Genomic DNA, 21,356 nt, shown 5'->3' with positions numbered 1-21,356 from the left:
GCTTGCGAGAAAAGAAGAGAGAAAAAAAAAAGCTGCCAAGAATCCCCACATCCGCACTGAAGCTCATCTTGGCGACCCACTACAACTGCTGGCTGTAAGTAAAGACTGCAATTGTCAAACGGCAGAGAAGAAGCCTATGGGTGGCTTAGGTATCTCGTACACATAGCTCGAGTGTTAGGACGAATCAGAGCTGTTCTTGCAGAGTATGACTCATTGAATTAAGATTATCTGATGACAAGCACGTAGCCGAGCGCAATTTGACAGATGATGAATCATCTGACAGCAGAAAAAAAAACAACAAAACACAGAATCAATCGATCAAATCAAAGCAACCGACAGTTGAAGTTGATCGTCACTTTTTGTTCCCTCCTCTCTCCGATCCTTGCACACCCCCGCTCACTTCATCTCCACCATCTGCTGCTCCACCACGGCTTCCTCATTGAACAGCCCACTGTGCACCTGGCGCACAATATCCTCGCCATTCTCCTGCATGGCCGCAAGCTTGGGCTTGGCGTACCACTTGAGGCCCGGCACCTTGACCAGCCCGATCAGAATGCGCTCGCGCAGGGACCGCTTGCCCGAGCGCTCCTCCCACAGCATGTAGGCCACGCACAGCATGATGAAGATCCAGTAGACGTTGTACGAGATAATCGAGCCGTACGTGCCGGTGTTCTCCCACCCGAGAATTGCGTTGAAGACGTCCCATCCGTTGTCCGTTTCCGCGTTGCAGCAGTTGACGTGCCAGACCGTCTGGAGGATGTTGTACGAGCCCGCACCGCTGCCCTCTTCGGCGACATCGGAACCCACTCCTTTCTGGTATTCGTAGTACTGCAGATCCCAGATCGATTTGGAGAACATACCCGCCGCGATCAAGTACAGCACGCAGGTGGAAGCGATGAGGAAGAGCTGGATGGACATGACATTTCCACCGCGGTAAATGAGGTAACCACAGGTCAACCCGGCCAGCATGCCGGTGACGACGGGCAGAGGAAAAGCAGTGGCCGGGTAGCCGAGCGAGACACCTCCGACAAAGACGACGGCCTCGACACCCTCACGCATGGTGGTGATGAACGGAAGGAGGAACATGGCGTAGCGACGGGCCCAGTCTCCGAGCCACTTGGACTTGCGGTGGTGCTTGCTCTTCTCAACCAGCGCCTTGGCGATTTTGATGCGCCACTGCTCTTTGGTCTTGTTGATGCGCAGCAGAGCCAGGCCCATGACGGTCACGATGATGGTCGCGATCAGGTAGAAAATACCTTCCCAGAGATCTTCGGCGTTGGACCAGATATCATGGCCCAAGCCGTAGAAGACACCGATGAACGCGCCACCGATGACAAGACAGCAGACTATGCCCGTTATTGAGCCCGCCCATACTTGCCGCACCAGCCGTTTGTAAATCCCCTGGTCCTGGTGTGGCTGGCCCAGACTCTGCTTGAGGAAGGCAAGGAGCACCGAAACGATAATCACCGCTTCGAGACACTCGCGGAAAACGATGAAGAAGACCTGGACAGCAAAGACATTGACCATGGTGGGCGACTGTGAGCGAAGAAGAATCGCACAGGAAGAACTGGAGTCTGTCTAGATTTTGGAAACCCTGAGAATGCAAAGGCAAAGGTCTCCGACGGGGACTATATAGCGGCTCCGTGGAATGCACACACCCTGTCGGTTGCCCCTCCCTTGCGTTTTCCCGGCGGCAATTTCTGGCGAGGGTCGGCGCAAATTTTCCCATCCTAGTTCCCAACCGTAATTTCGGAGAGACATCTTATCTGATCATTCGACGCCTTTGCCTCGCAAGGTTTACCCTGTTCCGGTTCAGGGGGGTCCACTGTCCAAGACCCGTTAAGCACCGAACCCAATCTTATCATCCCTTGGCCAATCATTCCAGGACCCACCACCATCTGATATGGTCTGGATGAGGGGGTGGGCAGTTCGTATCGAAAACAAACTTACCACCCACCCAGTTCCCTCAATCCCTGTTACCACTAGTCGACGCGCCAAGCGAAAAAAAGAAAATTCCCGCGGCGTGCGCCTCTGTATAAAGCAAGTACGCCGGAACCACCATAGGTCTTGCTGCTCTCTTCTCCCAGGAGTCTGTCGTCCATCCTCCCTTCTTTCCCACAGTCTTCCCCTTCCCTTAGTGAGGATGCTGCCTTATCTTTGCTACCTGCTGCTGCTGGTGTTCAGCAAGCCTCTGCTGGCCAAGGAAGTTGTCTACGACTTCAATGTCACCTGGGTGACAGCCAATCCCGATGGACTGGCCGACCGGAAGGTGGTGGGCATCAACGGGCAATGGCCCTTGCCCGTCATCGAGGTCGATAAGGGCGATCAGCTCGTTGTGAACATGTACAACGGACTCGGGGACAAGAGCACCAGTATTCACTTCCACGGAATGTACCAAAATGGCACCAATGACATGGACGGGCCCTCGATGGTCACCCAGTGCCCTGTCGCGCCCGGGTCAAGCATCACCTACAACTTCACCGTCAACCAGAATGGGACATACTGGTACCACTGCCACACCGATTACTGCTACCCCGATGGCTACCGACAAGCATTGATTATCCACGACAACAACTCCTACTTTGCTGATGAGTACGACGAGGAGTTCACGGTGACCCTGAGCGACTGGTACCATGAGCTGGCCGAGGACATCAAGCCCGAGTTCATGTCGCTGTACAATCCGACCGGCGCCGAGCCCATCCCGAACTCCTGGCTCTTCAACGATACCCAAGACCTGAGCCTGTCCGTGAAACCCAACACTACGTACCTGCTGCGGCTGGTAAATATCGCAGCCTTCACTGCCCAGTACTTCTACATCGAGGATCATACCTTCAAGATCGTGGAGATTGATGGTGTCTACACGGAGCCCACGGAGGCGGACATGCTCTACCTTGCCGTGGGCCAGCGGTACAGCGTGCTGCTCACCACCAAGGACACGGCCACCAAGAACTACGCCATCGTCACAGTGGTGGATTCCACGCTGCTGGACACCATCACGCCGGACCTGCAGCTCAACAACACCAATTGGCTGGAATACGACTCCTCCGCCACGCACCCGCAAGCCACCATCACGGTGGCCGAGTCGTCGGACCTCGACCCCTTCGACGACGCCACGCTCGTGCCCTACGACCACGTGCCCCTACTTGAGGACCCGAGTGTCTCGATCAACGTGGCCATCGTCATGGACAACCTTAACAACGGCGAGGGCTATGCCTTCCTGAACGAGATCAGCTACACCGCCCCGAAGGTCCCGACGCTGTACACGGTGATGTCGGCGGGCGAGCTGGCTACTGACCCCACCGTCTACGGCGACTACACACACACCTACGTGCTGGACCACAACGAGGTGGTCGAGATCATCCTGAACAACAACGACACGGGCTCGCACCCCTTCCACCTGCACGGCCACAATTTCCAAGTCATCGACCGGTACCCCTCCTACGGCCCAGACTTCTTCGAATTTGCCGATGCCGGCATCCCCCAACCCTTCGACGCCAACAACCACTCCGCCTACCCGGCCTACCCGCCGCGCCGCGATGTCATCGTCGTCCCGCCCGAGGGCTACGTCGTCCTGCGCTTCCGCGCCGACAACCCCGGCGTATGGTTCTTCCACTGCCACATCGACTGGCATCTGATGCAAGGGCTGGCCATGACCTTCGTCGAGGCGCCCCTTCTCATCCAGGAGAAGCTCACTATCCCCCAGGACCATTATGCCGCGTGCAACGCCTCGGGGATCCCGTACGTGGGCAACGCGGCCGCCAACACGGAGGATTACCTCGATCTCAAGGGCCAGAACAAGCAGCCCGGGTGGATTCCGGACGGCTTCACCACCCGCGGTATCGTGTCGATGGTTTTCACAGTGTTGAGCGCGTTTCTGGGCATGGGATCGATCGCGCTGTATGGGCTGTCGGATCTGAAGTTTGTGAAGAAGCCTGAGGCCCAGGCGGATGGGAGCGGGCAGGCGGATCAGGGGGATGAGTACCGTGATTAGACTTTTGGGGGTATAGCTTTATGTGGTTAATAATATGTGCGTTAAAATTGTGTTAAGGTTGTTGATATATTTAATGGTATGACCTTTGTTATGACCTTTGTTCTGAATGGTGGCGTATTCCCCAGCTGGGAGGGTGTAGCTTCGCTTCCATGTGGCGATCGTAGCGACGATGTGCTTCTTATCAGATCGCGATGTTGCCGGTCGGCTATCGTCGCACCGAATGGGTCCGTGTGCGCGGCCTGTCATCCGTGGTGTCCTCTTGAGGTGCACTGATATGTTTACTTATGTAGCGATAAGGACGAAGCTTAGGGAGGGGTCAAATGGAACGATTCTCAAACCCTTGGTGGTTAAACCTGACTTGATTAGGTGGATGTAAACTCGCCTGGTGAATCGCAGCGGATCACTAGAATGACAGCAAGAACGCCGGCGATATATATTATCGAGTAAATACACCACGGTATGCCATGGCGAGAAGGATATAGTATTTTGCCAAAAGTCCAGTGCCCGGGCCACACATGACACCACCATCGCGTCGCCATGAAAAGATAAACACCAGATAAGAGGGTCCCTAGGAGTTGTAGTGGGGCATCTTGGTGTACGGTAGAGACTCTGCGGCGGTCGACTATTGCTAGAAATCTGCGTGTCCTGGTCGTTCAGCTTATCGGGTGTGGCAGCTCTTTGTATCTGCTTCGGCTTGCGCATGAGCAAATTGAGACTATTCCAGAGCTGCTGTGTAGATGGACATGTCTGATGATTGTGCAATAGTCAGAACCTGACCCAAGGTTGCCAGGCTTGTGGATGTGATTGCGGCCTAAGGCCCCGAAAACAAGATAAGAGAGGTGGTGGCAGTAAGTATGGTTTGAGAAGGCGGTGGGAAGCATTCCAGTTTCCGGTGGGGTCAAGGGAAAAGGTCAAATACTTTCGCGCCATCCGTTCCTTTTAAATCTTACACAATCCGAAGAAAGTGTTGCTCTCTTTTGTTCTCTTGCTTTTGTGCCAGTGTTCTGCCAAGAGAGCACCATTAGATTTAATACAAATTTAAGCTATCCATTGCTCAGTCACTCTTTCTGATATGAAGAACAGCGCGCTATATTTTTGAATATAAGAGTCTTCTCTATTTGCTGTATAGATCGGTAGGCAATCGCCATAGCCGGGATCTACGCTGTAAAGAACGCAGATACGGCGATGCCCAGGCCAACTGTGCGGATGCAAACACCGCCACCTGTTGATCTCAGCCACTGTGGCAGTAGAATGGCGGACCAATGGGCGACCAGTGCATCACCGCCATTCTGACCTCGCCCTGCCCCTCAGGCAGGAAGCTAGAAGAGGGGTTCGCAAGGCGACGAAATTCTTCCTTCTAGTCCCTGTCTAGCGCTCTTAGCCCTCTCTAGTCCGGTCGCATCACTTCCCAGCTTCCATCATGGAACAGGGAATTTCTCAGCATGGATAAAGCAGTAGCAGTGGAGTTGAGTAGAGAAGCAGGTTATTCAGGATACCCTTATTGAATCCATTGATCTCGCTCATCAGTCACAATCCATCCACCATGTCCGGATGTTAGCACACTTGGAACAATTCAGTACAACGTGGTACTTCGACCAGACAGCAAACTCCTCTCCACGTCAGGTACCGGTACAATTAACCTCGGATGGAGCCACAGCACTGACACTCCGGATGACATGGCCCTGATTTTCTCCATCCATCCACACGTCAGTCAACCTTAGGCAGTGACAACACTCCAGCGATCCATGCAGCCATTCAAGCCTATTCTCCAACCCGCCTGCTGCCTTGCTCTTGGCTTCATCGACACCCAACCGCCGGGTTGAGGGATGCGGTGATCGCTGCTCCCGTTCGTTGCTTTATGCCCATCCCATCGCCTAGGCGCCGCCTGGGGTCATTGCGTCCTATGATTTTAAATTCCGTCCCAGCCCCCTCAGATTCACTTTTCTGTAATCCTGTTCAATTTTCCTATATGGTTGCCTTGACTCTTTCTGCTTTGCCCTGCCTATCGGTCGCGAAATAACTCCTTTGGGTGGCGTGGCTTTCTCGTTTTCTCCGTACTACCTCCTAGCGCCTTAAACTGCATTTCGATCCCGCCGCTTGCCGCCGCTTATCGGGACTGCGAGGGCTTTGCCGTTGCTCGTGATCATCGTTCCATCCCCCTCCACCAGCTGGCCTGGACTGCACTGATTCAGCTGTCTTTGTTGATATTTTGCCATCGGAGGTATACTTCGCCATTCATACCTACCTACCTGACAACTATCGCTCGTACCTTATAACCAAATCAACCACACTCCTACTTCAACCTGGTCCAACTCAGTGCGCTCGGTGATACCCACAATCCGAGCCAAGATCGGGGCCAAAGACATTCCTCCCCACTGAGGATCCCAACTATCCAGACACTATCAACTAGTCTTGCGCTACACCGCTCGTCTGACGTCCATTCCCCCGCCCCTTGTTGCCGGAATTTCCACCCATCATTAAAAAGTTGGAGCTTCGGCCAGAATTGAATGTCGAGCTGGGCGTTGCTTCTTCGTCGACATCCCAGTCGTGCTGAATCCCCATACACTTTGACACAAAAGTCCCGAGTTGAAGCACAACTCCAACCATGGCCCCGTTGGGCGAGACCATCGCGGTGATTGATAAGTCCGGGAAGGTGGTTAGCACGGTACGTATGCGCTTGCTTCTCCACAATTCTTCGCGATAAGGGACTGACCTCTTTCCCCTGCGGGTCACAGAGTAAACATCTCTTTGGGGTATTCAGCCAAGCCAAGAATGCCTACCGGGAACGCAAAGCCCAAGTGCAGTCCGAGCGGAATGCCAAGATTGCGGAGAGGGAAGCCCTGAAGGCATTACAGAATTACCACATTGACGGGGGTGACCAACACTACCAGTACGACGCGGCCCCATCCGTTGCATCGTCGCGACGGAGTCATTCACGACACTACTCGGGCCGCAGTCGCAGCCACCATCCCCGCGGGGGGTCCCTGTACGAGGAAGATGTTGACGACGACTACTACAACCAGCCCCGCGAGATGGTGCGACGACACACGCACCACGACGTGGGCGTGCGGGAGATGGAACGGCCGGTTCCGGTCCGCTCCCGGTCCGATCACCCCTCCCACTCCCATGTGGATATGGACTTGGCCTACGGCGAGTTTCACCCTTCCGCACTGGAACAGCAGCAGCAGCAGCCCCGCCAGGGCGAGCTGGTCCCACACCAACAAGGCCAACTGCAACGCATCGAGGACCCCGAATTGAACGGTCTCGTCACCCGTGCGCAGTGGCTCCTCGAGGAAGCCGACTGCATGCAACACACCGCTACCGCGACCATCGCCCACCTGCAGAAGAACCCGGACTCCATGGCGGCTGTCGCGCTCACGCTCGCGGAGATCAGCAACCTGGTCACCAAGCTAGCCCCCTCGGCGCTCGGGGCGCTCAAAGCCGCCGCACCCAGTGTGTTCGCGCTGCTCGCGAGTCCGCAGTTCCTCATCGCGGCCGGGGTGGGGCTGGGTGTGACGATCGTCATGTTCGGCGGCTACAAGATCATCAAGCAGATCCAATCAGCATCGAAGACTCCGGTGATTGAAGCTGCCCCACAGCAACAACCATACCCACAACAATACCCCCGAGACGGGGCAATGGACGAGCCCAGCATGGAGGACATGATGGAGCTCAACACGGACTGCCTGAGCAGCGTCGAGATGTGGCGCCGCGGGGTGGCCGACGCTGAGGCCGAGAGCGCCGGCACATCTGTCGATGGCGAGTTCATCACCCCGACCGCCGCTATGATGTCGGGAATCGATGTCACGACAGCGCGGATGACCCGCGACCCGCGCTTCAAGTTTGATGATGATGAGGAGCGCTCGATGGCCTCCTCGCGGCGGTCGCGGCGGTCGCGCTCGCACCACCACAGCGGCAGCGGCGGGAGATCACGGGCCGACCACCGGCCCCCGGAGTCGTATGTGGGCTCTAAAGCGCCTTCGTCGCATCACACCTCATCCAAATCGGAGGCCCGGCATCAGTCGGAGGCCAAAAAACCCAAGGAGAAGACGAAGCGGTCGAGTCGCTTGAGGTTGATGTTTACCACGTGATGCAGTGGGGTTTGTGCCTGTGTATGGCCTATGATTTAACGATACTACTAAACGACAGACCTCACCTGGGGTGAAATGATGTATAAAGTCGATCCTTTCTTTCTAGCCTTCTCTTTCTTCTTCCTTTTCTTTTCTTCTTCTTTTTTTCTTCTTCTCTTTTCCTTTTCTTTTCCTTCCTACCTCCAAGATACGGCTCAATGGGATCATGTCAGCATGCTTATTACGTTAAACCGAGGTTTCGGGATGCGCGTTGGTCAACGCTCAGAACTAGGATCGCGTTTCATATTCTTGTACCCTAGCAGAACAAGACAGCTGTTCTTAAGTCGTGTTTTAGGTGGATGGCTGTCATTCCGGGGGGTGGTGGTTCATTCTTTTGCATAACAGCGGCGTCCGAGAAATTGCCATCTGCCATTCTGTGACATTTAATCTGCGAGTATCTTTCTCCAAAAGCGATAAAACTGCAGATTTCTTCGCTCGGGCACTTGGCTTGTACATACTACTAAGGGATATCTTTCTTTCTTTGCCTCGAACTTGATATACATACATTTGTTTTCTTCTTTCCTTGTGTGCCTTGTGGTTACCATTTGATGAGATCTATTTTAACGCAGAGGTGTATCTTATGCGACAGGGCATACACAGCATGAGTCTTTGCAGTAGCGCGGAACCTTATAGTTCCAATGTAAGTCGAGGGACCTCGAGAATGTTCGAGACGAAAGTCCCGTCACCGTGGTAGGGCAAGTGTACCTTCGTACGGATCGGGAAGATCGGTCGCCGGGAGGTGACTCTTTCTTTCTTTTCTTCTAGAGCAATATGCATTGCATACTGAAGGTCAAGGATGGTCCGAAAACAACCACGAAACCATACCACCCCCATGGTTATCTTGATGACTTTTCAGTTCCCCGAAGAGAGTGAAACTTTGGCATTGTCGACGGAGATTGCGTAGGGTGATCGTCTGGTGGTTGTATACCGTACTGTTCCTTGTTGCCAAAAGAATAAAAGAGTGTATCTACGGCATATACATAGCCACCCCTTGGGCTTCAGAGCCCTTCTTCTTCAAGCACCTGTCTTCTTGAAGTAAATGATTTTGTTCCCCCTCAATCTGGCCGAGGGCCAGGAGAAGGGTGGGAAGCTTGAGCTGCATGTTAAGAGTCTTTTGGACGGGGAACAAGTGCGAGACTTGAAACCCTTTGCTGTGGGAGGTAGTGGTTCGAGGCTTGTGAGGGATGGAGAGTGGAGAGAGAAAAACAAAACGCAGGACAGGAGTCAATCGAGACGGTACTTATACCGCACGCAGTGGTACCTGTAGATGCGTCTCATGTACAAATTCGTCCGACTCGGAGAGTTTTGCTCATCTCAAGTACTCCGTACCCACTCCCTGTGATTCTGTCTTTAGCGTGCTGGTTACTAGTGAGCTCCCGTCTTGTTGAGGCAATGGTCTGGTGGACCTTACAGCAAGACCGGGCATCAAGTAGCTCTGGAATCAGGCCACCTATACACAACAACGTACAATATAGCAAATTAAGCAGGGTACAGCACAATAGTCATACCCACTCAGTAAACTGCATCAATAAGGTATGCAAAGCCATAATTAAAGCTCCATTCATACACAATCCAATAATGCAGAGAAATCTGCGCAATGGCCTTAAATAAGGCAGGGGATCTATGATCCTCATTGGACCGACTTGGCTATATACATTAGTACTGTACCGTATGTATATACTATACATTATAGGCGTTCAAATTCATCCATCCAGCTAAAATTCAGCCCTATAAGCAGGGTCCGTAGCCGTCGGGCTTCTTCATCTCCCGCTAATAACTTTAGCCGGTGGGGTCGAGCTCATTACTGCATTAATAAATGGGTCAGTAGTAGTTAGACTAATTAGACCAAGCTCCTGAGTAATCTCACTTAAGTTCAATCTACAGCCAGCAGAGATTGATGGACGCCTCTGGGACTCATACAGAACCTGGATATTACCTAAATCCTCGTGCAACTTACACCAGTCTACTGCAAATATTACTCCATTACAGCCGGTCCCCGAACATCGGAGCAAAAAATTTCCATATCACATACTACAAGCTTTAGGTACTACCTATATGTTGCTCGAATTGCGAAGAACGGTAGCAGAAGGCAACTAAGAGATGCCAACACACAGGGTCACAAACAGGGTCACCGTTGTCTGAAGGCTTCCTTCTGGGCTGACCTCTGAAACAGTCTCTTCCCGTCGCCCCATTCCCGCTCGGAGTATGCATGCCTACCACCTTCCGACCTCCGATATATTATACGTCAACCTGAAAACCAATCAGCTACCCCCAGCTAGCGGTAAGTCTTGAAGAATTGACCCCCAAAGATTGTCGCACAGTGACACATATCCCGTTGTGAGCCCAGACTTATGGAAGTGGCTTGTCTCAGCCAGGCAACCTGACTTGTACCCGACTCATCTCATTGATCCATTTGACATGCAGCAGCTCATGTTTATGAGCCCACCGCTTTGGCTGCGTAGAGATTGGGTGGGTTATTTCGCATCTTGCAAAGGGTCGCAAAGTGAAACGATCACTGGGTTCGAAATGGCCCCGGGTGGACGTCGGGTTGTGTTTATGTGACATGTCTTGCTGATTCTCGAAGGAAAGACTCCAACAACGAAAGTAGGAACCTAAAACCTAAAACAGTTTCAAGATACATACGTAAGTAAATACACACGTACAGTAAAGTAAAAAAGGTTAACGTGAAACAGCAAAAACATACAACAGAAGGGATTCGCTGGTGGTCACCCACCCAACTACTAACCTCCCGGCGTGTGGCTTGAGTACGGCTGAGCGGACGGGAAGCCCTATTTTCCACACCCTGTGGTCGTATGTGATTTGACCACGGGAAGTAGATTTCATATAGTATGTTCCGTAGTAGGACGAGGTCGTTTATTTTCTATCATGCTGGAGTATTACTATAGTATCGTTCATGTGTCTGTAGACTGTTATAACAAAATGGAGCACGACTGGCTGTAGGTACTGTCACTAGTGACGTGACGCAACCGAGTACCCTCATCTATCATGCTCTGTGGCTTAAAATCCATCGGTGCAACAATTATGATTACTGTGTACGTCCTTGAATCCAGTCCGAGTACAATGCATAAAATCTGCAGAATATATTAAATCTATCTGAAAATACACTTGTTCTGACTCTCGACTCTCCATCTCGACATACCATACAATCCACTAAGCGCGGCACAACCTCCCATCCGCCGACTCAGTCCACGCGTCCGCGCCAACGGCGGTACGCGCGTAGAACAGCCCGTAGGGATCATACTTGTTCTTGATTTGCAGCAGGGCGTCGTAGTTGACGCCGTAGAAGGCCTTCTGCCAGTTGGGCTGCTGGAAGTTGCCCTCGTTCATGTAGGCGCCGGAGTTGGGGGCCAAGGCCTGCAGCCGCGGGATGTAGTCCTTGGTCATCTTGTCCTGCTCCTCGATCATGGCGGCGCGGGCGTCCCACTCCCAGGGGGTGGTCAGGGTGGTGTCGATCAGGGCCTCGCGCCAGGCGGGCAGGACCGCGTTGTCGACGTCGCCGGCCACGGTGCGGTTGACGTTCAGTCCGACGCCGATGAAGGTCGCCCCATCCTCGACGATGGCGCGGTAGGCCTCGGTCAGCGCGGTCGTGTTCTGCTCCACCACCTCCCGCGGGATCAGCCATCCGCCGTATTGGGCCTTGCCGACGGCGATCTCGGCTTCCATCGTGTTGAATTGCTCCAGGTAGGTGTCGAATTCCTTCGCGGTGAGGGTGTACTGGATTCCCAGCTTGGTCAGGCCGGCTTCGAAGGGTTCGACCAGGGAGCGGAGAGTGTCGACGGGGACACCAGGTCCGGTCAGGGGGGAGATGTAGAAGGTGCTGTTGGTGAAGTACCAAATGCTCATCACTCCGGCATCGACGATGCTGGGCAGGAGTGTATGGTAGAGGGTCACCGCCTCGAAGAAGGTGTCCTGGGAGATGCCGTCGTTGGTGAAGGTGAGGTTGAGGCCGGAGGTCGGGGTTGAGGTGTGCAGCTTGGAAGTCATGGCCACGACCACGCCGTACGTGCCACCACCGCCACCGCTCAGGGCCCAATACAGGTCCTTGTACTCGTTGTCGCGGGTGGCAGTCACGAACTCTCCGGCGCCGGTGACAACCTCCCAAGCCAGCACCTGGTCTGCCGCCATGCCGTACTTGGAGGACAGCGCCGAGTGGCCGCCACCCTGCGAGTAGCCGCCCGCAATGCCAACGGACGAGCACTCGCCACCCACGACCTGGTAGCCGTGCTCATCAGCAAACTCGTACGCCTCGAAGCCCTGTACACCAGAGCCCAGTCGCACAGCCGGTCCGGTGTAGTGGGTCGAGTTGTAGTCCACCAGTGTCCGCGACTTCAGGTTGTGCGTCCAGACGCCCAGTCCGCCGGCACCGGTGGACTTGCCGTTGTAGTCGTGACCTGTGTTGCGGATCACCAGGCGGATGTTGTGCTCGTAGGCGAACTTCAACGTGGCCGAGATATGGGCCGGGGTCGAGACGTTGACAGCGTAGTCGACGTAGTTGCCCATCGTGCAGGGCTTGGAAACCGGGTGGAACGGGTCGCAAGTGCCGTTGGTGAACCATGGGGCCATAATCGAGCTGCTGGATTGGTAACTGCAGGTCGGATATCGCACGGGTCAGTAAGGGGCAGCTGATACTGATGGGGAGACGCAAGGGGGTCAAGTCAAAGTTGCAGTGGCTTACTGAAGCTCAGGGTCCGTCCATTCCTCCTTGAGGGCGTCGCAGACTGCGGCGTCATAGTCAGGCGCGTGGCAGGGCTTGCCGAGGGGAATAGTCTTGATGAGACGGCCATCCACCGTCTGGTTCAACTTGGCCCATTCACTGATGGAGGGCCAGCACGCATCGCCAGGAAAGCAGCGGCAGCTGGTGGAATTGTTGGTGCTTCGGGGGCCGCGGGGGCTCGCCGTAGCGGCGGCCGTGAGGGCCAGCAAGCTGGTCCAGAAGGTGGCTGAGGGCATGACGATTGCGAGATGATCCGGCTCTGCTTGAAGACGATCTTCCTGTGAGCGACAGGGGGGGTGGACGAGGCCAATTTATATCCCGACGCTTCCGAGGCTTGGCTGTCGAAAATGACACCAAGTGGGACACCCCCTTGCCTGTTCCTACATCGACTCCGTTCTTATGCAGCGTAATATTTGTGCTTGATCTAGGGCTAGGAATATGATTGCTATCAGGCCATTGCCCTTCCGAACAGGATTCTTGCCGTTTTTCTTCATGGTCGGAAAACTCGGTCGGTTGCCTAGACTATTCAAACTATCCTTGTTATAGATAAGCAGTTAATCTACATTCAATCTCAAACCATCTCGCTTAAGTCGTTAGTCTCCACGTTTATTGACCGACTGGACAGTGCCCCCGCTGGCGAGATGCGCGGTCCGGTTCCCCCGTGCTGGCGCCCCACAACGCGCACGATAGTACTGCGTTAGTCTCAGTCGAATGCACCATGGCGTCTATGGCCTCGGAAATGGTGCAGTGCCAATGTAGCCGATGTCTTGGATTTGACTTCGTGCATATTAACCTATTACCTACTGGACAGGGGGGTTCCGAACGTGCCGATTGCTAGCCGGAAGAACCGAGAAATTCTCGAAGCAGCATGAACAGAAGGAAAAAATTAAAAAACGAAAAATAAGGGACGGTGATTATACCCCAGGGTTCGGGCCTTCCCACCTTGCATGATATGTCTCTGTTGATTGATGTGCATTGCACTATCTACAAGATCCTGGTCGTCGATTCTTCACCACCCCTGTCTGCCCCATTAACAGGAATGCCATGCCCTGGGTCCATAACCTCGCCCACCCGGACCCCCACAGCCACGTTGCCCGGGTCATCGCGATCTGCTTGACCTTCAGCATTAGTGCCCTACTGGCCGTGCTGCTACGGCTTCACATCCGGTTACACACCAAGCGCGACCTCTGGCTCGATGACTATGCGGCGATATGCAGTGCGTTGTTAGGTCTAGGCTATGCCGGAGTTTCAGTGGCTCGTACGCTTTTCTCCTTCTCCCAGGTGTAAATCCTTCTCGACAAGAACTGACGGTCGATTTCACTGTGTAGAGACACGGTATGGGCTTGGATTGGACGCAGCCTCTTTCCCGGACGCCAATGTAGTGATGTTCAGTAAGGTTCGTACTTTCTAGCTGCTGTGGTTGGCAGTGACTGACTCGTTCAGATCCAATATGCTGGCGGTCCGTTATACATCCTTGCGCTCCTCTTCTTTAAAGTCTCGCTTTTGACCTCCTACCTACGAATTGGAGGGTTTGTGGCCGCATACCGATGGGTTATCATCGCCGTGACCGGCGCGGTGACATGCAACCAGCTGGTCTTTACACTCCTCTTGACTCTGGCCTGTCAACCGGTACGTCACACATTTCGCACATAGCTTCCTATGTGCTGATAGCTTCCGCTGACATGGCATCAGGTCGCAAAGCAATGGGACTCGAGTATTCCCGGCACATGCATCGACACGGTAGCTTCATACTACGGTAGGTAAACCATCCCACAATTTGGATATAATCAGTATCATGGGAACTGACAATAACAACAAACAGCCTTGGCTGGTACAGGCGTCCCTCTCCCCACGTTTTCAGAACAGAGTCCATAACCATGTACACCATAATACAGGAACAAGTCTCGGCTTCGATATTGTGATCATCGCTCTCCCTCTTCCAGTCCTCTGGACCTTACAACTCCGCCATACGCAGAAGGTTCTTGTTTTTTTCCAGTGCAACCTTGTCGCCCGATGCTGACCCCCGGAATAAAACAATAGGTAGCCCTAATCGCCATCTTCGCCCTCGGCTTCTTCATCACCATCATCCAGATCATCCGCATCTTCACCATCAAGAATCTCAAGACCTACACGGACAGCCAGCCGATTGTCCTCTGGTCGGACGTGGAGATCAGTCTGGGAGTATGCTCTCATCCCGCCTATTACCCGACCCGGCTCTTACCATGCCCTAACCGGGCTCTTACCCTCCTGCCATTCGTCTCTACCAAAAAAAAGAAAAACGGACTACTAACACAACGACCAGGTAATCATCGCCTGCATCCCAACCTACGGCCCCTACTTCCACGCCTTCGCCTCCACCCTCTCCTCTAGCTATCGGACCCGCCGCCGCAAGCGCACCGCGGGCGTCTCGGGGAGCCAGACGCTGAACAACCACTCGCGCTCGTACGGGCTAATGAGCGGGGTCCGCCGCACACAGCGCAACCAGAGCCGCATGCTTCCCTCTGAGACGGACGACCAAGCCGGGGAGTTCCTGGAGCTGGGTCAGCACCACCACAACCGCGCGGCGGATCAATATCAGGAGCGGCCGTGGGATAATGCGGTGATGGTGACGACGACAATTGAGCACAGCGGGGATAGCAGCTCGCTGGAGAGTAACAAGAGGGGAAGCAATGGGAGCGGGCGGCATAGTCATGGTCACGGGCCTGCTGCTTCTGATGGAGCAGCAGTGGCTTCGTCTCCGCCCAAGGGCCGGATGGGAGAGCAGGGGGAGATTGCAGGCTGCGAGGGGGGAGGATACCAGCTGCAGATCCAAAAGGTGATGGAGGTGGAGGTTAGGGTGGAGTGATCCGTGCCCCATTGTATATTACTCCAGCTTACTCCTTTGACTTTCTTTTTATTCTACCTGTTCTTAAGTTAATTACGACCACAATGCCCCGATGGACATGTGTTGTACAGGCTAAATCTATCTAAATGTACTGTAGTATTTGATGACGTCTCCGAGAGGTGGAAGAGACTTGATTCTCACTATGTGAGGCTATTTGTAGAACTAGCTAAGGCCCGGTGAGCGAGCAGCCTGGGAGGCCGCAGGCCCTCGCCAGCCTAAATACTAGAAGGTTCTGGCTTTTGGAGATCTCCTCCGGTATATCGACCACAACAGCCAACTCGTTTAATCTGATCGGCCAAGCAAATGCTGCGAATGGACTTGCAGAGTGTCAAACAGGGCTTACAGTAAGGAGGGGGGAAAGAAGCGTACATATCCAGCATTCACCATACACCAATGTTCGGAACAAGCATGGTCCTTGACAGTCCCCTCATTATCAATACACCCTGTCTGTTGTCTATCAGATTGAGAGGAAGAAACCGGGCCGTCATGCCCTGTCTCTCAACAAAACAAAAGAAAGGAAGATGCAAGCCCATCGCTACAGCTTAGTTGCGGAACGTGTGTGTGTGTGTTTGAGTGGTTTGCCCTAAACAACGGCGAGAAGTCGGGGTCCATATGCAGGGAAGCTTTTTGTCAGGAAGAATGAGATCAAGCGAGAACCAGTCAGTATACGAGAGTTATCTTTTTAGATCAGCCACTACGGTATATGAAAGGGAACATAAGGAATAAAGAAAGTGAGGAATATCCCGCGAGGAGAAAGTGCAGGGTTTGGTCCTTTTCCATCAACTGATCCATCCTCCAGAGATCGTTCACATTACAACAACCCCCCCCCCCCCCTCTCCGGGACCTTCCTTCAGCCGTTAAAACCCTCATGAGATCAACACCACTCCGCCTCCCCGAACTGGAACCCAGCAGCGACCCAGATGGCCAGCCCCGTCAACCCCACTGCGATCTTCTTCGAATCCGGCTCGGGGTCGTTCAGCGCCATGGCGTAGGCGGCCCGCGAGATCCACGATGCCACTTTCCCGCACTCTCCAGAATGGTGGCGGACTTGACCTTGCCGGCAGGCTTCTGGGCCAGCTCGCCGATGTGGCACCGGTGATGGCGATATCCGGGAGGATTAGCACCGCGTCAATCATGGCGCTCACGCCGCGGGCGTTGCTCATCACCAGCTTGCCGACATTGGCGGGGGCGACGGGCTCGCTGGGGCCCTTGACGGCGAAGAAGACCTTGCCGGCGATCCGGATAGCGAGGAGGCCCCAAGTGCTGTCACTGACGACCTTGTTGGCGATGGGGTCGTGCGGCGCGAGGAAGTTGGTGGCGCCCTGCAGGGCAGCGCTGGTGATGGCCAGGACAACCCCCGGGATGAAAAAGGGGTTGCTGCCCGTCTCGCATTCGGCCTCGAAAGTGCTCGCGGAGCCGAGGATGACGCCTGCGAGGCCCGCGAGGGCGTGGCCGGGCGCGAAGATCATCTGTTGCAGATCGCTGAACACGGCCAGCTGGCTGCTGCATCGCGCCCGTGGCTGCGTCGACCACAATCCGGCCCAGCGTCTTCCCGACATTCTTCATCCACTGCCAGGTGTCTCCCCAGGCGGCCGACAGCGCGCCCCCGATGGTACCCAGAATCTCTTTTATATCCCAGCGATCGCGCCGATTCCGTCCCACAAATCCCCGAAGAAATTCAGATTGAGTGTCTTCGTCGCGGACGTGGTTGCGGTGCGAAGCATGAGTGCCCCGTGAGACTGGCACATCATGGTCTGAGCAGGAACCCGGACCTTGGCATAGGCGTCCCTTAGCACGCCCATGCTCTGCACGACCGCCGCCGAGGGCTGACAAGGGAGGTGTACGTGGACGCTCCGTCAACACCGCCAGCGACGGTCTGCGTCGGGACCTGCGCGCCGCGGAGTTTCTCGGCAGAGTCCAACGCGGTGATCCTGGCCATGGTCTGGTCGGCGGGATTAGTGGTCAGAGTGGTGTTCTCCAGTGTGACAGTCAGCACGGTCGCTTGCAGGCTGTCGTTGGTGGCCTCAATCACGGTCAGGACCCCCGAAGGGTCCGCGGGAATTTGGACGGGGACAGTTGCCGACAGGACGTAGTAGAGTCCGTTGATGAACACCGGGGTGCGGCTGCTGGCGGATAGCTTCACCATCGCCTTGGGCACTGGCGCGTTCGAATTGAGCTCCGTGACATGGATGGTCGTGGTGTACGAGCGAAAGCTCGTGCATGGCTGGTCGGGTGCTGCAGCCACGGTGATATCCTGGGCCATCCAGACTCCCCCCGTAGCGGGGGAACCCTGGACAATTTTCTGGAGCCTCCCGTTGTCGGCAGCAAAATGGTTCTCCCCCCATCGGCACAATTGATGTAGGCTGAGATACGCTCAATGCCGGACAGGATGGGAAAGGGCATACTCCACGCGGCGGGCTTGGAAAGCTGGCTGGTGCGGCACGCCAGGTAGTAGACCTGATTGCTTTGATTGCGCCCCCAGAGGGTCGTTATGCCTCCGTGGGTCATCGCCCGCAGGGTGTCGGTGCCCACCAGGAACTCGCTCGTGCAGAGAGCTAGCGGGTCCATCGCCTCGCTCTGTTGGTCCGCCGCAAATCGGCACAGGGTCGAGCCGCCGACGCAGTAGAGGTCTGTACTGTGATCGGTGGCATACCGGGCGGTAGCAATCGCCGTGGGAATGGCTTCCCCTGGGAGTCGCAAGCGCCGCGGGATGACCGGACCATCCCCGTAGGCGTTAATGACGGGCTCGCACACCATTTGCGGCTGGCCCCCAGTAGTCCCTGCACTGTAGATGCCAACCACGGCTTTCCGCGCACTTGACCTACTACACTTTTATAGGCTCCGGTCGCTAAATCAATCGTTACATCCTTCTTGACCCAGAAGTGACCGGTTGTGTGGGCAGTGTCGATATGATATCGCACGATCTGGGCTTCGGAGGCCGATTGCGAGTGAGTTCGCTCGACATCGACCACAAGAAACGGACTCTTCTCCCACATCTCTGCAAACATGGCCCCGGCGATCGTGATCGCACGGGTTGTCTCATTGGCGAATGGCACCATCGTCCATGCTGGGCACGCGGTCCAGGAGAGATCCTGGTTAGGGTTGTTCAGGCAGTGGAAGAGATGGTCATTTCCATCCAGATGAACGGCCATCATCAGGCCAATCGTCCCATCCAACGCATCTGCCCCACGTCGAAGGTGCGGACGACCGCTCGGGACGCATCGCTTAGGAATTGCGCCTGGATCGCCGCCGTCGATAGGTCATGTACGTGCCATCCCGCATGGCATGTCCCGCTTTGCTCTTCAATAACGTGAAGGACCCCGGACAAGTCAATTCCAAAGAGCAGAGTGTGGCCATCGCCAGTCTGTAGGGTCTCAATCTCCCCTGTTGGGTAGGTCATCTCGCCCTGCACGTAGTTTTGAATCAATTCTGCGGAGACGGTCAGCTTCCCTCCCTTCTTCGAATTCTTGTTGCAATGGTCTGATCGCTTAGTGTAGGTGGGACTCAAGACTGTCATCTCAGTCTAACAGATTGTGGGTGCGTTCCAAAGCTGCAATCTGTAATGGAACCCTGCGGTTGATTGCCCCGCCACCGACAGCTGCAGAAATGGTCTCAGCTCTAAGAAACTATCTGTTCCTGCTCCGAGGAGTTATCTCCACCTTCAACCAGCTCCGACTGATCGCTTGAATGCCGCTAGTGTATCCCCCGGATTCCTTTGTCCTCCTTTTCTTTCTTTTTTTTTTTTCTCTCCCTTTCTGTCTTAACGGTACAGATAGCTGTTTTAATCCCACATCTGTCAAAATATACAATAGCACAACCGCTGTGGGCACCCTTCAATCCTTCAGCCGGCCTAGATCTACATCTCTAGAGGCTTCGCTGCCTCCAAATAGAAAACGAGTCACAGTGTGCCAAAATACAGATACAGCACATCAGCCACAATTCAATAGTTCGCTTAGTGCAGCCAGGGCGTAACGCCACCAATCCACTTTCCAGCCGAATCTGTGGCGCAGCCACAGCAGGCTTGGTCTTTGGCTGAAAGGGAGCTCAGTCAGACTGGGCTTCTCCAGCAAGGACCATTCTTGGGTGGAAAGAGCATGGAAAGGGTGGGATGGAACCTCCCTCTTTGCTTTTATGCCCCAGTGATAGAACTATGACTTACCTAACTACCTAGTACTAGGTAGCATTTAAGTACGCCCGGCGCACCTGACGGCTGGTGGTGGGCCTGGAGGCGGGTGATCAAGCGAGCCAATCAGGAGCGGCGGAAATTCCTCCTGGGTGCAGTTCCTTGATCAAAATACGGGTTTCACAGAAGCGCATTTTGACAGCCTGGAGGAGATCAAGCTAAATGGACGGCAGATCAAGAACATCCTCAAAGCCGCCCATCTACTGGCGCGGGACCGGGAACGAGGGCTGCGCTATGAGGATCTTGAGACGGTGATTAGTCTCCGGTTACTCAGCCGGGGTGGTGTAGGATATTGCTAGATTGGAGAATGCGAACGATGAGTGGCCTCCTTGCACTCTTCGCGGGCGCCGATCATCCTCACTAACGGGCATTTCGTAATGTCGGGCAAGATAAATTTACCTCCGGATGTTTCTACCCAGTCTACGTATTCTATACTATGTACTGGCCAGCTGAAGATGAGATCGCACGGCCTCATCAATGTCACTAGGCAGACGGAGAATCTATCAGATAGAGTGAATACAATGAAGGCCCACTGATAAGTGACCCATCTAACCCCCATAGGCCCCTGTGTGGGGGAGCTGAAGTGAGGAGCTTAAACGGCCCCATCCGTGGTGGCCACGCCAGAGACACGATTGGATGAAGTGGGGGAAAATGTACGCCATTCAAAAGACCAAGCACAACGGTCAGGTGTAGAAGAAAGAGACAAATCTAAAAATAAAGACGTGGAGACGATCCAGAATCGCGTACACCGTAGCGGTTCCTGCCATCCGTCTCCCGGTTTGAAGCTATAAATTCAGCGCATTTTCTCGGGAACAACCAGTGAATTCCATTCTAACTTGGCTGAGGTGAGACAGACTACAACTACATGCCCTTCCATCTCTCCTCAAGAAAAGAAAAAAAGACAGACAAGCTTGGTCCTCTGTCACCATGTTCTTCACTCGCGGTGGGCGTGGAAATACCATGGGGATGTGGTCGATTGTGCAGTGTTCCGACAAGGAATTGTACTGGTTCGATGGCAAAGCCTTCACTCCAGACGACTTTATGACGGAAAACAACCTCCACCTTTGGCATGAAGGTTACATCAGTACCTGGGCACGCGACCATCATTTCTTCCAGGCCGAGAGCCATTCTTTGGAGCAGGTAGGCTATGGCATACATGCACATCGGCCGAGTTGATCTGATGGAGTGAATTAGATCCAAGAGGCAATCGGCTCCGGCAACATCTGGCGATTTTCCAGTGACGATCTTGAGCATTACGGAACGTTTCTTCAAAATGAAGGACTTCTATACTAGACATCATTTACGCAAAGTGAGAAAGAGTTATGGCTGTGAAGGTGATTATCCAGGGGCGGTTTTCTCTTGATTCTGAGCAGACTTTTTGGGCTCGTTTTACTGTGAGAGAAGTTTGTTTTGGGGACTAGGTATGCATATGT

The 21,356-nt window shown here is 54.3% G+C and overlaps 8 protein-coding genes across 8 annotated transcripts; 4 read left to right on the top strand and 4 right to left on the bottom strand.

Annotated features, from left to right (window-relative positions):
* Positions 1 to 212: 212 nt before the first annotated feature.
* BO82DRAFT_351536 (FTR1 family protein) lies at positions 213 to 1,599 on the bottom strand. Its single transcript, XM_025634452.1, has one exon. It carries the CDS (start codon positions 1,525 to 1,527, stop codon positions 397 to 399), a length of 1,131 nt encoding a protein of 376 aa, XP_025495399.1. The 5' UTR covers positions 1,528 to 1,599; the 3' UTR covers positions 213 to 396.
* Positions 1,600 to 2,095: 496 nt separating this feature from the next.
* On the top strand, positions 2,096 to 4,074 carry fetC (putative ferrooxidoreductase Fet3). The gene has a single exon (XM_025633026.1). The coding sequence runs from the start codon at positions 2,144 to 2,146 to the stop codon at positions 3,989 to 3,991; it is 1,848 nt and encodes a 615-aa protein (XP_025495398.1). The 5' UTR covers positions 2,096 to 2,143; the 3' UTR covers positions 3,992 to 4,074.
* A 108-nt stretch (positions 4,075 to 4,182) lies between these two features.
* On the top strand, positions 4,183 to 8,082 carry BO82DRAFT_399147 (uncharacterized protein; the record flags this gene model as incomplete). The annotated part of the gene is made up of 2 exons (XM_025639085.1): positions 4,183 to 4,215; positions 6,727 to 8,082. 2 exons carry the CDS (start codon positions 4,183 to 4,185, stop codon positions 8,080 to 8,082), a joined length of 1,389 nt encoding a protein of 462 aa, XP_025495397.1.
* Positions 8,083 to 11,246: 3,164 nt separating this feature from the next.
* Positions 11,247 to 13,104, bottom strand: BO82DRAFT_328665 (FAD-dependent oxidoreductase). The gene is made up of 2 exons (XM_025633025.1): positions 12,818 to 13,104; positions 11,247 to 12,727 (listed from the first exon to the last, which is right to left on the bottom strand). The coding sequence occupies exons 1-2, from the start codon at positions 13,090 to 13,092 to the stop codon at positions 11,293 to 11,295; spliced, it is 1,710 nt and encodes a 569-aa protein (XP_025495396.1). The 5' UTR covers positions 13,093 to 13,104; the 3' UTR covers positions 11,247 to 11,292.
* Positions 13,105 to 13,900: 796 nt separating this feature from the next.
* BO82DRAFT_267928 (putative integral membrane protein (Pth11)) lies at positions 13,901 to 15,209 on the top strand (the record flags this gene model as incomplete). The annotated part of the gene is made up of 7 exons (XM_025630961.1): positions 13,901 to 14,114; positions 14,185 to 14,252; positions 14,300 to 14,485; positions 14,549 to 14,612; positions 14,752 to 14,834; positions 14,897 to 15,037; positions 15,159 to 15,209. Coding segments are annotated over 7 exons (807 nt in total), but the record flags the coding sequence as incomplete, so codon positions are not given.
* Positions 15,210 to 16,614: 1,405 nt separating this feature from the next.
* Positions 16,615 to 17,299, bottom strand: BO82DRAFT_399144 (uncharacterized protein; the record flags this gene model as incomplete). Its single annotated transcript, XM_025639084.1, has 2 exons — positions 16,615 to 16,757; positions 16,834 to 17,299. The coding sequence occupies 2 exons, from the start codon at positions 17,297 to 17,299 to the stop codon at positions 16,615 to 16,617; spliced, it is 609 nt and encodes a 202-aa protein (XP_025495394.1).
* A 69-nt stretch (positions 17,300 to 17,368) lies between these two features.
* On the bottom strand, positions 17,369 to 19,257 carry BO82DRAFT_399143 (uncharacterized protein; the record flags this gene model as incomplete). The annotated part of the gene is made up of 5 exons (XM_025639083.1): positions 17,369 to 17,512; positions 17,572 to 17,975; positions 18,146 to 18,503; positions 18,566 to 18,832; positions 18,931 to 19,257. The coding sequence occupies 5 exons, from the start codon at positions 19,255 to 19,257 to the stop codon at positions 17,369 to 17,371; spliced, it is 1,500 nt and encodes a 499-aa protein (XP_025495393.1).
* Positions 19,258 to 20,842: 1,585 nt separating this feature from the next.
* On the top strand, positions 20,843 to 21,216 carry BO82DRAFT_429681 (uncharacterized protein; the record flags this gene model as incomplete). Its single annotated transcript, XM_025640561.1, has 2 exons — positions 20,843 to 21,063; positions 21,118 to 21,216. The coding sequence occupies exons 1-2, from the start codon at positions 20,851 to 20,853 to the stop codon at positions 21,214 to 21,216; spliced, it is 312 nt and encodes a 103-aa protein (XP_025495392.1). The 5' UTR covers positions 20,843 to 20,850.
* Between the last annotated feature and the right edge of the window lie 140 nt (positions 21,217 to 21,356).

Source organism: Aspergillus uvarum (genome assembly GCF_003184745.1).
Source record: "Aspergillus uvarum CBS 121591 unplaced genomic scaffold BO82scaffold_8, whole genome shotgun sequence".
In the NCBI taxonomy this organism is placed as follows: Eukaryota; Fungi; Ascomycota; class Eurotiomycetes; order Eurotiales; family Aspergillaceae; genus Aspergillus; species Aspergillus uvarum.
The sequence above is the reverse complement of the archived record's forward strand: the minus strand, read 5'-3'. Positions and strand labels throughout refer to the sequence as shown.

Excerpts from the sequence above, each read along its gene's own strand:
- BO82DRAFT_351536 (XM_025634452.1), bottom strand. The coding sequence starts at position 1,527 with ATGGTCAATGTCTTTGCTGTCCAGGTCTTCTTCATCGTTTTCCGCGAG.
- fetC (XM_025633026.1), top strand. The coding sequence starts at position 2,144 with ATGCTGCCTTATCTTTGCTACCTGCTGCTGCTGGTGTTCAGCAAGCCT.
- BO82DRAFT_328665 (XM_025633025.1), bottom strand. The coding sequence starts at position 13,092 with ATGCCCTCAGCCACCTTCTGGACCAGCTTGCTGGCCCTCACGGCCGCC. Across the intron at positions 12,728-12,817 it reads TGGACGGACCCTGAGCTTCA|TTACCAATCCAGCAGCTCGA; the intron begins GTAAGCCACTGC and ends TCCGACCTGCAG.